Source organism: Talpa occidentalis, unplaced genomic scaffold (genome assembly GCF_014898055.3).
Source record: "Talpa occidentalis isolate TD23 unplaced genomic scaffold, MPIMG_talOcc4v2.1 talOcc4.11, whole genome shotgun sequence".
NCBI classification, from domain to species: Eukaryota; Metazoa; Chordata; class Mammalia; order Eulipotyphla; family Talpidae; genus Talpa; species Talpa occidentalis.
This window is the reverse complement of record NW_023601104.1, coordinates 47,855,059-47,869,586: the sequence shown is the minus strand read 5'-3', so window position 1 is coordinate 47,869,586 and position 14,528 is coordinate 47,855,059. Positions and strand designations below refer to the sequence as shown.

At 34.4% G+C, this 14,528-nt stretch overlaps 1 protein-coding gene across 6 annotated transcripts in view; it reads left to right on the top strand.

The window, feature by feature from the left end:
* Window positions 1-14,528, top strand: part of HEATR5A (HEAT repeat containing 5A) — a 79,288-nt gene that overhangs the window by 33,330 nt on the left and 31,430 nt on the right. For all 6 annotated transcript variants that reach the window (XM_054689696.1, XM_054689702.1, XM_054689708.1 and 3 more), the window contains 9 exons: window positions 2,636-2,788; window positions 4,257-4,356; window positions 7,317-7,426; window positions 7,773-7,936; window positions 8,022-8,197; window positions 8,817-8,922; window positions 9,513-9,703; window positions 11,150-11,309; window positions 14,230-14,419. In XM_054689696.1, the coding sequence (XP_054545671.1) occupies window positions 2,636-2,788; window positions 4,257-4,356; window positions 7,317-7,426; window positions 7,773-7,936; window positions 8,022-8,197; window positions 8,817-8,922; window positions 9,513-9,703; window positions 11,150-11,309; window positions 14,230-14,419 (1,350 nt within the window). The remainder of the gene's footprint in view (window positions 1-2,635; window positions 2,789-4,256; window positions 4,357-7,316; window positions 7,427-7,772; window positions 7,937-8,021; window positions 8,198-8,816; window positions 8,923-9,512; window positions 9,704-11,149; window positions 11,310-14,229; window positions 14,420-14,528) is intronic.

The following is a 14,528-nucleotide window of genomic DNA, read 5'->3' as shown; positions in this document are numbered from 1 at the left end:
AGGTTTCATATAGCCACACTACTGTATGTTTTTTTAAGATGGACTAATGTATGAGTTGATGAGACTAACTTATAATATATGTATCAGAATTTAAATATCCACACAAGCCTTTTTCTTTTGGTAGTGACCTTAGGAAGCCATATACTTCCTCCATTGCTTAAAACATTTTAGATCTCCCATTTGAAATTCTCTTTGAGACCAGTGATCCTAAAATAGGATAAGCTAATTTGATCATCCTGCAGGCTTAACTCTGAATGACTGTGACTTTTCCAAAAATCACTCACATCCGTTTTCAGAAAAAAATTTCTTTACAATGTAAGGGTAAGTAAGAAAATATACCATAGTCTTTGAATTCAGTTCTGTAATTGTCCTGTGAATTGGCAGTACCAATAAGATAGTTACATTGACGGGGATAGGACTCATAGTTATTAAAAGATCAGTAATTATTTTACTGTCATGACTATTTAAATCCTGTAACTTTGAAACTCATTTTATTATAGATGTATTTTAATTGTTTTTTATTAGTCATCTCTTTACTGCTAGAATATAAAACTCGCTGAATTTGATCAGTAATTTTGATACCTAGGAAGTAATTTGATCTAGTAGGAGTTAAAAATAAACATTCATAAATGAATGAAAAATCACCTCAAGCAATATTCTTTAAATGATTACAAAGATTTGTTGGGCTAGAACAAGGTTTAGCGTAGGGACCAAATCTGGCTTGCTGCCTGATTTATGCAGCCTGAATATTAAGAATGGTTTTTATATTTCTTTTTTTTTTTAAAGATTTATTTTTATTTATTTATTTATATAAGCACTGGGTACAGTCAGAAGCACGGGAGGGTGAGAGAATTCACCAGAGCCAGAGCGGGGAGCAGAGCAGGCAGAAGGACCGAAGAACACTGCTGAGGGGAGCAGCGGGTGGCAGGAGAGGTCTGCGCGCCATGTGGGACCCTCCTCTGGTGGCCGGGGAGCAGCTGGGGGTCGAACCGGCACTGCAGAGGCTGCGGGCAGCTTCGCAATCCAGTGCTCAACTGCTGCGCCACCGGGGAGGCCCTGGTTTTTATATTTCTAATGGTTGAGGAAAAAAAGTATTTTGTGACACATGAGAATTACATAAAAGTCAGTTTTCAGTGTTCACATAGTTTTAGTCAAGTACATCCACACTCATTTGTTTACGTGTTATCTATGGCTTTTAAGCAATGCAGTGGTAGAGTTGAATAATTACTCCAGAGACTGTATGACCTTCACAGCAAAAAATGGGTACTCTGGCTCCTTTACTGGAAATATTTGTTGACCCCTGGTATAGATCATCATTTCACAGTGGGATGAAAATAATATAGTCAGCTTTATTTTCTTTTAACTGGGTGTTTCACATCTGCTATAACAGTTCTTGGCAAGTTAAAGGGGGAAATAAACTACTTAATAAATGCAATAGTTAAATGAACAAAAACTTTTGAAGGAAGGTAATTCCTTTAAAAGAATACTGCAAACCATCCATTCTCTGCAAAAAAAAAAAAAAAGTGATATTTTATTGCATATACATAATCAACTTACCAAAAAAGTTTGACTTGCAGTTGTCCTTTCATTTCGACTATAGGCTCACCTCTTCATATGCAAGTAAGGAAATTTTTGAATGATAATTGCATGTCAAACATTACATAGATGTTTATCTTGAGGCAAGCATTGTTCTGTACATAAACCTATATAAACCTCATAAACTGCCGAGTGAGGTTAAATACTGTTATTCCCTTTCATAGATGAGGAAACTGAGGCACAGAAAAAGTTAAGTGATTTATTCAAGTTTATGTAGCAACTAAGTGGATGGAACCAAGATGTCAGTCTAGGTGATCTTCCAGAACCCAGTGCTGTGCTGCCATACTACCGAAAGAAAATAAATAAAACAGCAGAAAATGTTTCTCCTATAAGTAAGGAGTACTTATAGGAGAATTTTAAAGAGAATTACTTGAGTAGTAAAGCTGTGGGGTTTTGGGTTTTAAGCTTGTTTTTCTTTTTTCTTAATTGATTATGTCATCAAATAAAATAGTATTATACATTGCCTTTCTTTTCTGGCTTTGTGTATTCATGAACCCCCAGTTCATAAATGTTTTTGTCCTGAAGTCTTTTAAAAAGAATTCCATTCAGCTCTATCAATCTGATTTTTGGGCTGGAACAAGTTGCTATCAAAAGTTATTCTCGGGATGTAGTTATTTATTACTAGAATAGTAGTGCCTTACTTATATGTGGTACATTGCAGTTTTTGAGAGTACTTTAAAGTGCACTCTGTCATTTAGATCTGACAAACCCTTGGAGACATGCAGTGCCAGGTGGTACGAGCTTCACTTCACAGATAAAAGAAACTATGTCTTAAATCACAACTCTAGTGAAAGAGCTGACCCTTAGGACCCAGACCCTATTGTTATTTCTTTGTTTTACCTCTGTATACTCCAGTGCCTTCACAGAGTAATTCATTTAGTGGTATGGTATATATTTTGATACCAGAAGGAGAGAAAAGAAACAGTATTAGACTAGGGAGTGAAAATATTTAAAGATAGGAAGTTCTTGCTTAATAATAAGATTTTAAAGACTAACCACTTTGGGTTCTTTTACAAGTGACAAGTTGAATAAATTCCAGGTCCTGCAGTGGTTAGTCACCACCTTGCTCGAATTCTGCTATTGTGGAAATGCGTCTTTCCAGTATCTCCTAAAGATCTAGAAACAGAAAAGAGTCGAGGAGATTCATTTACATGGCAGGTAACCTTGGAAGGAAGAGCCGGTGCACTCTGTGGTAGGTTGAATTTAGTCCTCTTTCTTTCCTCTGACTTACTGTATTCTTCATCTGTATGTATACTTAACTTGTTTTACTTAATGTAAGAGGAAAAAAATCTGTCTCCAGTGACTTTTGTAATTGAACATAATTGATTAGTTGTTGATAATAATGGAGTATGATTTTTTTTTTTAAGATTTATTTATGTATGCATACAAGAACTGGGTGTGGGAGGTAAGAGGATTCACCAGAGAGAGTGAGGAACAGAACAGGCAGATCTACTGAAATACACTGCTAAGGGGAGCAGCGGGCAAGACAGGAGAGGTCTACTGGCCATGTGGCTATCTCCCTGGACAGCCGGAGATTGAACTCATGCTACAGTGGCTACCAATAGCTTGATAGCGCTGTCTTTAACCCCTGTACTACAAAGGAGGCCCCGGAGTATGATTTAATAAACCAAATGTAAGAGTTCTAATTCTTAGGATAATACTTGTTTAACTATTGATAGATACAGTTTAGTTGAGGTTTATCAAAATAGCTTTGTCCTAACTAGGCATTCATTCCTCTTTTTAGAAATTCTAGGCATGGGTTTAATTAGCACTGATTAAGCATGGTTTCCATTTAGTTTGTTATGTATGAAAGTTATATCCTTTTATAATCTATGGACCATTAAGAATGGTGTCCATCATGAAAATTTGAACTAAGGAAGAAGGGTAGAATTCCTGAAAGTACATGGAAGCATTGATTTTGGTTTGTTTGTTTATTCATGACATTTTTATTGTATAAAAAGAAAAGCAATTTTGAATATAATCTTGAAAATCAGGTTAACTTTAAAATATTTTATTCTACATCTACATATGAAATAATTACTTTTTTTTAAACAAAAGATATATTCATTTATACAAGGACTGGGGTACAGGCCAGATGTGCGGGAGGATGAGAGGATTCACCAAAGACAAGAGCGGGGAACCAAACAGGCAGAAGGACCAAAGTACACTGCTGGGGGGGAGCAGCAGGAGAGACAGGAGAGGTCTGCCGCGCCATGTGGGCATCTCCCCGGCCGTCTGGGATCGAACCTGCACTGCAGAGGCCGCACAGCTTCACAGCGCTGCGCTCAACCCACTGCACCACCGGGAAGGCCCTGAAATAATTACTTTTAAAAGATTCTGTGTTTTAGGTAATGTCTATAAAACTAATATGCTGATTGAAAAGTCAGCATGTTCTGCAGAACTAGTGTAGAGCTAGAACTTGAGGGCTAATTTCTTCTACTGAGCTCAAGGACTGAATAAAACTTCAGGGCATTTTATTAACTTAGTTTTTGGTCTCTTAATCTGGGAAGTTTTAGTTTGAGTAGAGTTTCAAGAATTTTCCTGTTTTCAGTATATTTCTTTATTCCTCAAAAAAAATTTATTATGCAAATACTGTACCTTCATTGAATGCTTTTTCATTGGTTCATTACTCTTCTTAGTAAAATCTGTTTTTTTCCTAGCTATCAAGAGCTTTGTTTCCCACTGTGGTGATCTCCTTACTGAGGAAGTAATTCAGCATCTTCTTCCACCACTTCCTTGTGCTGTGGATTTGCTTACCCAGTAAGGATCCACTATTTAGATTTTATAAAATTTTGTAATAGCAATCAGTTATCCTCTGATCATGTAATATATTTTAAATTGTATTAACAATAGGCTGCATTTCTGTGGTTGGTGAATAATTTTCCTTTTGTAGAGGAAGTTTTGTGACTTCTTTTGTACGCTGGGATCTTGAAAAAATACATATATTAAAAGGGGAAAAGGTTACTTCCATACAGTCAGATTTAACCAAGAAATTAAATATTAAGCCTGTGAACCTTTTCAGTTACGCTTTTCATTGGTCTATCGGTACTATTCTGTGTTTGTAAGAACCAGATGCTTGTTAACAATTTCAGTTTTTGTTTATAGTTTTCATGTATTTTATTTATACCTACATAAGAAGACATAAGAAAAACCAGTATATGTCATGAGCGCTTATAATTTCAAAATTAATAAAACATAACTATTTAGAGAAATTTTTTTTAAATATTTAATGAAATCATTTTATATATACAGAAAAATACACTTAGGACTTGGCTTATAAAATATTATAAACACTTGTTGATCAAACAAACTAGAACAGAGATTAGCAAATACTTGCAGTAAAGGAGCAGATAGTAAATATTTTAGTAAATATTTATGGCCATACAATCCCTGCTGCACATCCTCCTGTAAGTTGCTGTAGCTCATAGCAATCATAGAGAATCTGTAAATGAATGAATGTGGCTGTGTTCCACATTTTCCTTTTATATTTATAAAATAATATACAAAATATGTAAATAAATATATTTAAAAACCAAGAAATGGTCCAAATTTAGCTACTTCTGAACTAAAATATTAATATTGTTGAAGTTATCTGTGTGTCCCTCTTCAGGAATATTCTTTCTTCCTTCCTTTAATCTCTGCCCTGAATTTATATCCTGAATTTAATTGTTACTCCCTTACATTTTTTAAATAGGGTGTCGCATATACTTGTTTCCCTAAATCTGACATTGTTTAGTTTTGATTGATCAGCATTGTTTCTAAACTTTATCTATGTGTGTTTTTTCCTTTGATTTCAGTATATTTAGTTGTGTGAAAATACAAAAGTGTATTCATCCTCCTATCAATGAATTATTGTGTTATTTTCCAAAATTCTTTCATATTTCTACAAAGAGTATGTGTGAATACCCTTTGATCCACTTCCTTTAATTTTCTTGAACTGTCCTTGCCAAAATTTCATCAAAATGTTACTAGCCTTGAAGAATGAGACAGGTGAATGTTTCATCAAGTTCTGTGGAGAAGTATGTAAAAGTAGAAAACTGTCCTATGAAATTTTGTTAGCAACTATTTTTCTATCTGACCTCATATTTTCTTTCTGGAAATATTTTTTTCTTAACTACATATTCCATTTCTTTGTTTTTGAGTATTTGAGGTGTCTAGTTTTGCTTCTTTAAGTCAAATGTAGCAAGTGTTTGTCAAGAATTTTTCCCCAGCTCACCTTCCAATGGTTTGGCATAAATTTATTCTTACTCTTTTTTTTTTTTTTTTAAATCTATTTTATCTGTAAGCCCCTACTCCATCTCTGATGAGTTTTCATTGTGCTCTCTTTTGTTTTTCCTGTTTCATTTCATTAGAGATGTATCTATTTTATTAATCTGCAAAGAATAATTTTGCTTATGTTGGATTTGTTTTCTATTTCATTATTCTAATACCTCCTTTCTGCTTTCTTGCATTCTTGTTCTTTTTCTAAACCCTTAATTTGAACAGTTTATAGAATTTCTTTGTTCTCTTCTAATATGAGCTAAGACCATGCATTTCCCTCCAAGTTCCAGATGTTGAAAGTATTAATATGTTCTGTTCATATTTCCTCAGTTCTGAGTATTTTGAAATATAATTATAATTTCTTTATAATTTCATTATAATTTCTTGGAGTTGCTTTAGTAATCATTATTTAGTGTGCATATATATTAATATGTGATACTTTGTGTTAACCCCTTAGTCAATACTGATGCTGATCCCTGTCCTTTTTTATTTCATCTGATATAAGTATAGCTACACCTATCTTTTTCATTTAATTATCATTTGCTTGTAGAATATCTTCCAACTTTTTATTTTAAGCCTCTTTTTATCTGTAGAGCTAAAAGATGAGTTTCCTGTAGACAGCAATAAGTTAGTTTTCTGACCTAATCAGCCACTCTCTTTTAGTGAATTGTAACTATTTACATTTTAGATAATTATCAAGATATTTCTAGCCATTTTGTTTTGGGGTTTTTTTTTTAGTGGTTTTACAGTTTTTCTTTTGTTTTTCTCTTACTGTCTTATGCTTTGATATCTTCTGTTTGTGTTATGTTTGAGTTCCCTTTCATTTTCTTATGTGTTTCTTTAGTGGCCTTTTTTTAATTTTGTTTTCTTGAGGTTTATGTGTACTATTTTATACTTTTGACCTTTAAATAGTACATGAAAGTAAAGAAAGATTATCAAAAAAAAAAAAAGATAAGCGCTCTTGTGAATGGAACTTGTGCTTTATTAAAAGAGAATTAGTTTTGATTTTGCATGTTTTGTTGATAACATTACAAATCAAGTTTCTAACAGACTTGGATTTTTCTTTATGTATTTTTGTTTCTTGTTAAGTGTTTTGGCTTATTTTCTACATACTAGACTTTTGAGCTTATAAATGTGAACCTGTGAATTTTGGAAATTTAGTCAGTTTCCATTTCTAGTCAAAATACTTACGATCTTTGAAATGAAAGCTGAATTTATAGTTGTGTTTTACCAAGTATGATAGGAAAGATAGCAGAATGACTTCCATGTGTGACATGTGTAATCCTTATCACTTTTAATCACAACTTATTAAATAATTAAAGCAGCACTAATGTTCATTAATAATATATGTGGCTAATTTTATATATTAATAATCTATGTGGCTAATATCAATGGGTTTGATATTTTTAGATTGTTATATAACGTGCACATTTAAAATATACTTTTCCTTTTGTTTGAAGGCTTTCTTCAATAGTAAAAACATATGGAAGTCCTTTGAAAATGCCATCAGTAGTTTATAAACAAAGGCTTTATGAACTATTGATTTTATTACCTCCTGAAACCTATGAAGGTATGTACCTTAGACCGTAATGTTGGGCTATTTATAGTTAATGCTAATACAAATTTTTTCAGTCTGCTTTTATAATGATGATAGTATTTACTCAGTATCATAAGGTACACACCCCCACACACATACTTTGTGAGTTTTCTTTTCAGTTTGTATTCTTAGTCTTCTCACTGGCAGCACAGAGTTAAGTCACTCATTTAGGGCATTTCTCAAGGAGAATATATATAATCTTTACTCATGATAGATTGTAGTTTTTCAATGTGTAGATGAAGGCTCAACCTGGACTCTTCTAACCTCATACTCTACCAGTTCACTGCTACTAATGTACTATTTTTCTCTGACTCAACAGGAAACCTGTGCACTATCCTCAAAGAATTGGCTGCTGACTTGACTGCTCCTGATACACAGGTGGCAACGTCCACATTTCTGCTTCCATCCCTCTGTCATCAGGACGATCTTATGATACTAAGTCCTTTGTTACAAGAGACTGACCATAGATTTATTGAAGAACAGGTATGGTCACTTTGCAGTAACTCTGCTTTAATCTTGAAAAAAATGGTTTTAAAACCTTACATATCATTTTTTTTTTCCATTTAAGCTCCTGCTTGGTAATGGTGTTACTTGTGGAAGTCTCGAGTATGACCCTTACTCTATTTTTGAGAGGGATGTAGAGGGGAATTCAGTGCCTAAGCCCCTACCCTCAACGCTATCAGTTATTAGCTCTGCAGTCAAGCTCTTTGGAATTGTATGTGCTCATGTGGCAGAAACTCAGAGGTAAATCATCTTCAATAGTTGACTTATCTTGGATTAGTAATTGGTTTGATGAATGCATAACAGAGACTGTGGCTAAGAAGAATGTCATCAGGGGGGTCTCATTATTATAAGAGTTTTCTTATAGGTGACAGGTTAAGGCAAGATAAAGACTTATAATTCAGGGTTCTGTGCTGCTTCTCAAAAGTTATAGGCAACAAAAGTTGATGCTACCTTTAAAATGAAGTAGTATATCCAGTAAGTAGTGAATCTTACTGGATTCACTAGTGCCTTCTAGTAGTAAGAACAAAAAGTTGATGCAAATAACTTCTAGATATGTTGTGTTTAAAATAGTCATTGAGAATTTGCCCATATAAATCTTCATTAAGTATATGTTGGTTGTTATTTTTTTCCACAAAATAGCGCTTCTTCCCCATATAATCAAAAATATTTTTGTGTTGGTTATGATATATTTTTCTAAAATACTTCTGTGTGTTCAACAATTATTTATCTGATGTTAGTAATTCCAACAAAATAATGCAACCAAACAAATTAGCAGATGCTCAGTACTGCCCTTTGACTGACTTTAATAACAAATCCACTAACTTGTCTATTTACTTTAAAATCTTGTTTCTGATGTTAGGCTTCTTACATTGGAACAGCTTCTGGACAGCATAAAGCATGCAAAAGGAACTCGTCAGCAAGTAATTCAGTTATATGTTGTTTCTTCAGTATCTAGTTTCTTGAAGGTAATTTCTGTTTGGTTTTTTATTTTCCAAAATGCATATGTTTGCTTTTTTAATTTTGTGATAGATGCTCAACTCAATAGGTTGGGGAAAGGTATTTTTAAAGGGCTCTTGCTTTTTTATTTTTTAATGTCTTCATGAAACTGTTTCAGAATTTGGATTTCCCCTTTTCTTCATATAAAATTTCCTATTCAGAAATCAAACCTACAATTTTTGTTTAGAGCTGTGCTTTAACTCACTGAGCCCTCATCCAAGATAAGGGCTTAGCACACTAAGGCCTATGGAACAAATCTGACTTATTGCATTTATGGCTTATTATGCTTCATTGGTCATTTATTTATGGACATCCCTATTAATGCTCTGCTAAACCCTTGTATGCTGTCACGTTAATAATAGATAATCACATGATTTCTAAGTATGTTAAAATTCTGAATTATTTTGTGGAAAAAAGTATGTTTACGGTGAATTTTTGTCTTCTGATATTTAAGTAGTAATCCAAGCATGAACACATTTGCTTAACCAGAATATACATTCCAAATTGGATTTTAAAAAATTACTATTATAAAATTGGATTTTTTTTTGACATATTTCAGTATGTGGCTGGTTCCAAGAGAAATTTAGGTCCAGAAGAAATGAGAAGACCTACTCTAGCATTAGTGGTGGGAGCTTTAGAAAGTCCCAACCCCCTCTTGAGATGTGCAGCTGCAGAGGCATGGGCTAGATTAGCCCAAGTGGTTGATGATGGAACTTTTACTGCTTCATTAGCTCAAGTTAGTTTTGACAAGTAAGTGAATTTCTTACTTAATACTGATGGCTGTGTCAAAACTTGTTGCTTTGTTGGAACTAGTGAGACTTTATTCTGAAATGAACTAAAAAAAGAAAGGCAAATGTGGTTATTTTAAAATAAAGGCGATTTCCCCTTTGACCTGCTTGTATTAGAGCATAAAACTATTACTACTCTGGCTTTAGTTTTTATCTAATAGAAGATCATTAAATGATTGGAATGGGACTCATATGGAGACATGAAAGGAGCATCATCATGTAAAACAGATGGGAGGGAGTAACAATTCATTGGAAAAGAGAAAACACTCTGTAGACTGCAGATTAGGAAACATAAACTATATTTTCATTTCAACCAGTTCTGTGACCTTGAGAAGGTTTTTTAGTTTTCAACTGGTCTTTCTCTCTTTCAAATAAGAGGTTGTTAATACTGCCCTACCTCCTTAAGAATATTAAGTTAGAAGTCATAAATATGAAAATAATATGAAAAAATAAAACAATATACACAAGTTCACGGTCATATTAGTTACATATAAAGTTCATGGTGGTAGTAATGCAGGTAACACTTTGACCTTCTAGTCAATGTGTCTGATTTGGTTAATCAGACCAAGTCTGAAGTCTGGAATTAAATTTCTAACTTGGTTCAAATCCCAACTCTTCCATTTAATAGGCGCTTTATTAAAGTTATTTTGGGTATTTTTGTTTTTTAATCTGCAAAGAAGGAACTGAGAGCATGAATCTCAAAGTTGTTGAGCTTAAATTAGCCCAATACATAAAAATATTATTGCTAAATATTTATTTTTTCTTATATTTTAATTTAAAAATCAAAGTTAATGAATTAAAACCCTATTTTGGGCCTCCTGTTGGCGCAGGTGGTTGAGCACAGCACTGTGAAGCTGTCCACAGCCTCTACAGCGCAGGCTTGATACCCACATGGCACGGCAGACCTCTCTTATCTCTCCTGCTGCTCCCCTCAGCAGTGTATTGCATTCAGTCTGCTTGTTCTGTTCTCCATTCTGTCTCTGGTGAATCCTCTCACCCTCCTGCACACCTGACTGTACCCTGTTTCTTGTATATATAATTAAATCTTTAAAAAAAATACCTGATGGGGCTACCCTAATATTTAAAAAAAAAACTATATGGAATTAAGTATTTCAGCAATATGAATTTTTAAAATGTAACTTAATGATAAAATGATAATGTCTGCCATATAAATTCAGTATGTATATCTCTGAAAGACATCAAATTGTTCATATTGAAATAATAATTGATAATGTGAAGACATTTAAAGTGTTTTTTCCTTTCAAGATACCTTTAAGGTTATTCCAGTTAACAGTAAGTTTATTTGTAAATTTTGCAACTCTTCATAGAAAAATTTTGCCTGTACACAGTGTACATGCATTTGTTTTGTTTCAGTGATTATCATTTATTTTTATTTCCATAATTACAGACTGAAAACAGCAAGGGATGTGGTTACCAGAACAGGACACTCATTAGCTTTAGGATCCCTACATAGGTATTTAGGAGGAATAAGTTCTTCTCAACATTTGAGTTCTTGTGTTGGAATTCTGAATACTTTGTCTCAGGACAGCACTTCTCCAGATGTGCAGGTAAGTCCCCAATGGGAGATGTTCCTTGAAATTCATAATTTGTAAATCATGAAGATTGTGTTTCTATTGACTACTAATAATTTATAAATAATTTCCCCCTCCATAATAAATGTCAGAGCTATCGTTAATGTTGATAGTTTTTTTTTTTTTAAGATTTATTTATTTATGCATACAAGAACTGGGGTACAGGCCAGAAGTACGGGGCGGAGGGGGAGGATTAAGAGGATTCACCAGAGACAAAGTGGGGAACAGAACAGGCAGATTTACTGAAATACACAGCGGGCGAGACAGGAGAGGTCTGCTGCATCATGTGGGTAGCACCCTGGCCGGGGATTGAATTCATTCTACAGTGGCTGCCAATAGCTTCATAGGTTGCGTCTTAACCCCTTACGCCACCAGGGAGGCCCTAGATTTTTTAAAGTACAAGATTTCACTGTCTTTACTTCACACTCATAGTGTCTGAGGTAAAGTCTAATTTTTTTTTTGAAAATGGATCTTCTTTGGAGAGTTTAATAGGTAGCAGACATAAACATATTAACATGTTCAGTACTTACAGTAATTTAGGATGTGTATTCCCATTATGCAGAGGCTTAAAAACCCAAAACTTACAGGGCCCTCCCTGGTGGCCCAAGGAGTTAAGAGGCAGCACTATGAAGCTACCTACAGCCACTGCAGTATGAGTTCAATTTCCAGCCAGGGAGGTGACCCACATAGCACAGCAGACCTCTTCTGACTTGCCCGCTGCTCCCCTTAGCAGTGCATTTCAGTCAGTCTGCCTGTTCTGTTCCCCATTCTGTCTGTGGTGAATCCTCTCACCCCCCCCCCCACACCTCTGGCCTATACCCCAGTTCTTGTATGAATAAATAAATAAATATTAAAAAAAAAAAAAAAAACTCAAGCTTGCAGAAGCGGAGTAACTTGTGTATAGCTAAAAAGCTAATAAATCATAGAATCAGATCAAGAACACAAATCATGGACCCATGTTCTTGGCCACTATACCACAATATAGTACATATCTTACCCATTTCATCATAATCATCATTCACCTGACATCTGTCTGCTTCTAAGTATGTCTACTGTCTCCAGATATGACGCCTAATTTGTTTTCCTGAAAGACTTCCGTCTTGTCACTTTCCCTCTGAAAAGCTGGGCAGACCTCTTAATGCTTCTTCAGATAGCTGTTTATTCAAGTCCCATTAACTGGCCCAGAAACCATTTTTGTTATTACCCCAAAGTACAGACCGCCTTCTACAAATGATCTACCGACTTTGTTTCCATGCATATCATTCTCATGTCTCCATTTATATTTTTCCTATTGTTTTTCTCCTTTTCTATTCCTGCTTGATAATCCAATTTTTTTAGTATTTCGAGATCCAATTTTAACCATCTTGTAAGTTTCAAGATTCCTAATCAATAGTTAACTTTTTTCCATTGAATTGCTAGTAGTTGCCGCACATCATCTAATACTTGATTGAATTGACTTGGGAGGTCTTCAGTTCTTTCATTTTTAAATGCTGTAATTTTTGTGTTATGTTCCTCTTTCTCCCCTTTAAGAACTCTATTCTGAATGCAAATGCTTTCATATTGAATACCTTTTTTGTTGATTAAGTGCTGTTTTCATGGCTTCCAATGCCATTCAATCTTATTTTTCTTAATTGCTGTTATCTCTTACCTAACAGGTAGGATTTTATTTTTGTAGCATTTAAAGTACAATAAGTCTTCTTACAGATCTGTTGATAAGAGGGATAAAACTTTCTCAGTTGATTTCCTAAAGGGAGAATTTTTGTATACTTCTTGTTACAGAAACTTCACACATACATAAAAGTAGACAGTATACTACTAGGAACGTGTTACACTTATCATCCAACCACTGAGGTGATCATGTTCTGATAAAACTTTATTTAGAAAAAAACAGGTGGCAGGCCAGATTTAGCTCAAAGCTGCTTTTGTTTCTTTGTTTGGTATAAAATATATAATTATATTAAAAAACCATATTTATTTTAGAAATAAATTATAAAAGTGTACCTGTCTTAAGTTTGCATCTCTGAATAAAAGTATACAAAGTGAATACACATATAGTCAGCACCTAGTTAAAAAAGCAGAACGTTATTAAATATTCTGAATATACTCCTCATTCTAGTTTCTGTTTGTCCCACTGAGCATAACTGTTCTAATTTGCAACAACACAAATTTGTTTTGCATGTTTTTATACTTTATATCAATGAGTTCATATTATATGCACTCTTATGTCTAATTTTCTTCAGCATTGTTTGAGATTTGTCTGTATTATTATATGTAGGTGTGGATTTTGTTGAATCTTTTAAAAACTTGAATTTTCATTCTCTGTAGATTACACAATAAACAGTTTTCAACAAACTAAATTAAGTTCAAGCTGTTAACTAAAGAACCAAACATGTCAGAATTCTTGGTGTCGAGATGTCTCTACATATCCCATCCTAAATTGGTTTTTCAGTAGGTATTTAAAGAGAAAAATTTTCCTAAACTACAAAAGTTCTCCATTTCTCTTTCCAAATTAGTAATGGCAGATACATATCTTATCACTTCCTTCAAGAAAAGAATTTAATGTGTATATATATATTTTTTTAAAGATTGATTTATTTATTTATACAAGCACTGGGTACAGTCAGAAGCGTGGGAGGGTGAGAGAATTCACCAGAGCCAGAGCGGGGAGCAGAGCAGGCCGACTGACAAATACACTGCTGAGGGGAGCAGCGGGCGGCAGGAGAGGTCTGCACGCCATGTGGGACCCTCGCCAGCAGCCAGCGACCGAACCAGTGCTGCAGAGGCTGCAGGCAGCTTCGTAGCCCAGCGCTCAACCGCTGCGCCACCGGGGAGGTCCTAATGTATATATTCTTTATGTCACTGTGACATTCAAAAAAAATTTTTTATGTCTTCACAGACCTGGGCACTACATTCTCTATCACTGATTATTGATTCTGCTGGCCCACTTTATTATACACATGTGGAACTTACCCTTTCTCTTATTATAAAGTTGTTGTTAAATGTACCTCCTACTCATGCTGAAGTTCACCAAAGTCTTGGTCGCTGTTTGAATGCCCTCATTACTACCTTGGGTCCAGAGCTACAAGGTATGCATAGCTGCTTTTGTGATGTTTCACATTAGTAATATACAGATAAAGACAAATGCAGTTCCTATTACTAACTGAAATAATTGTCAGTGAGGTGAAGTTTAGCAAA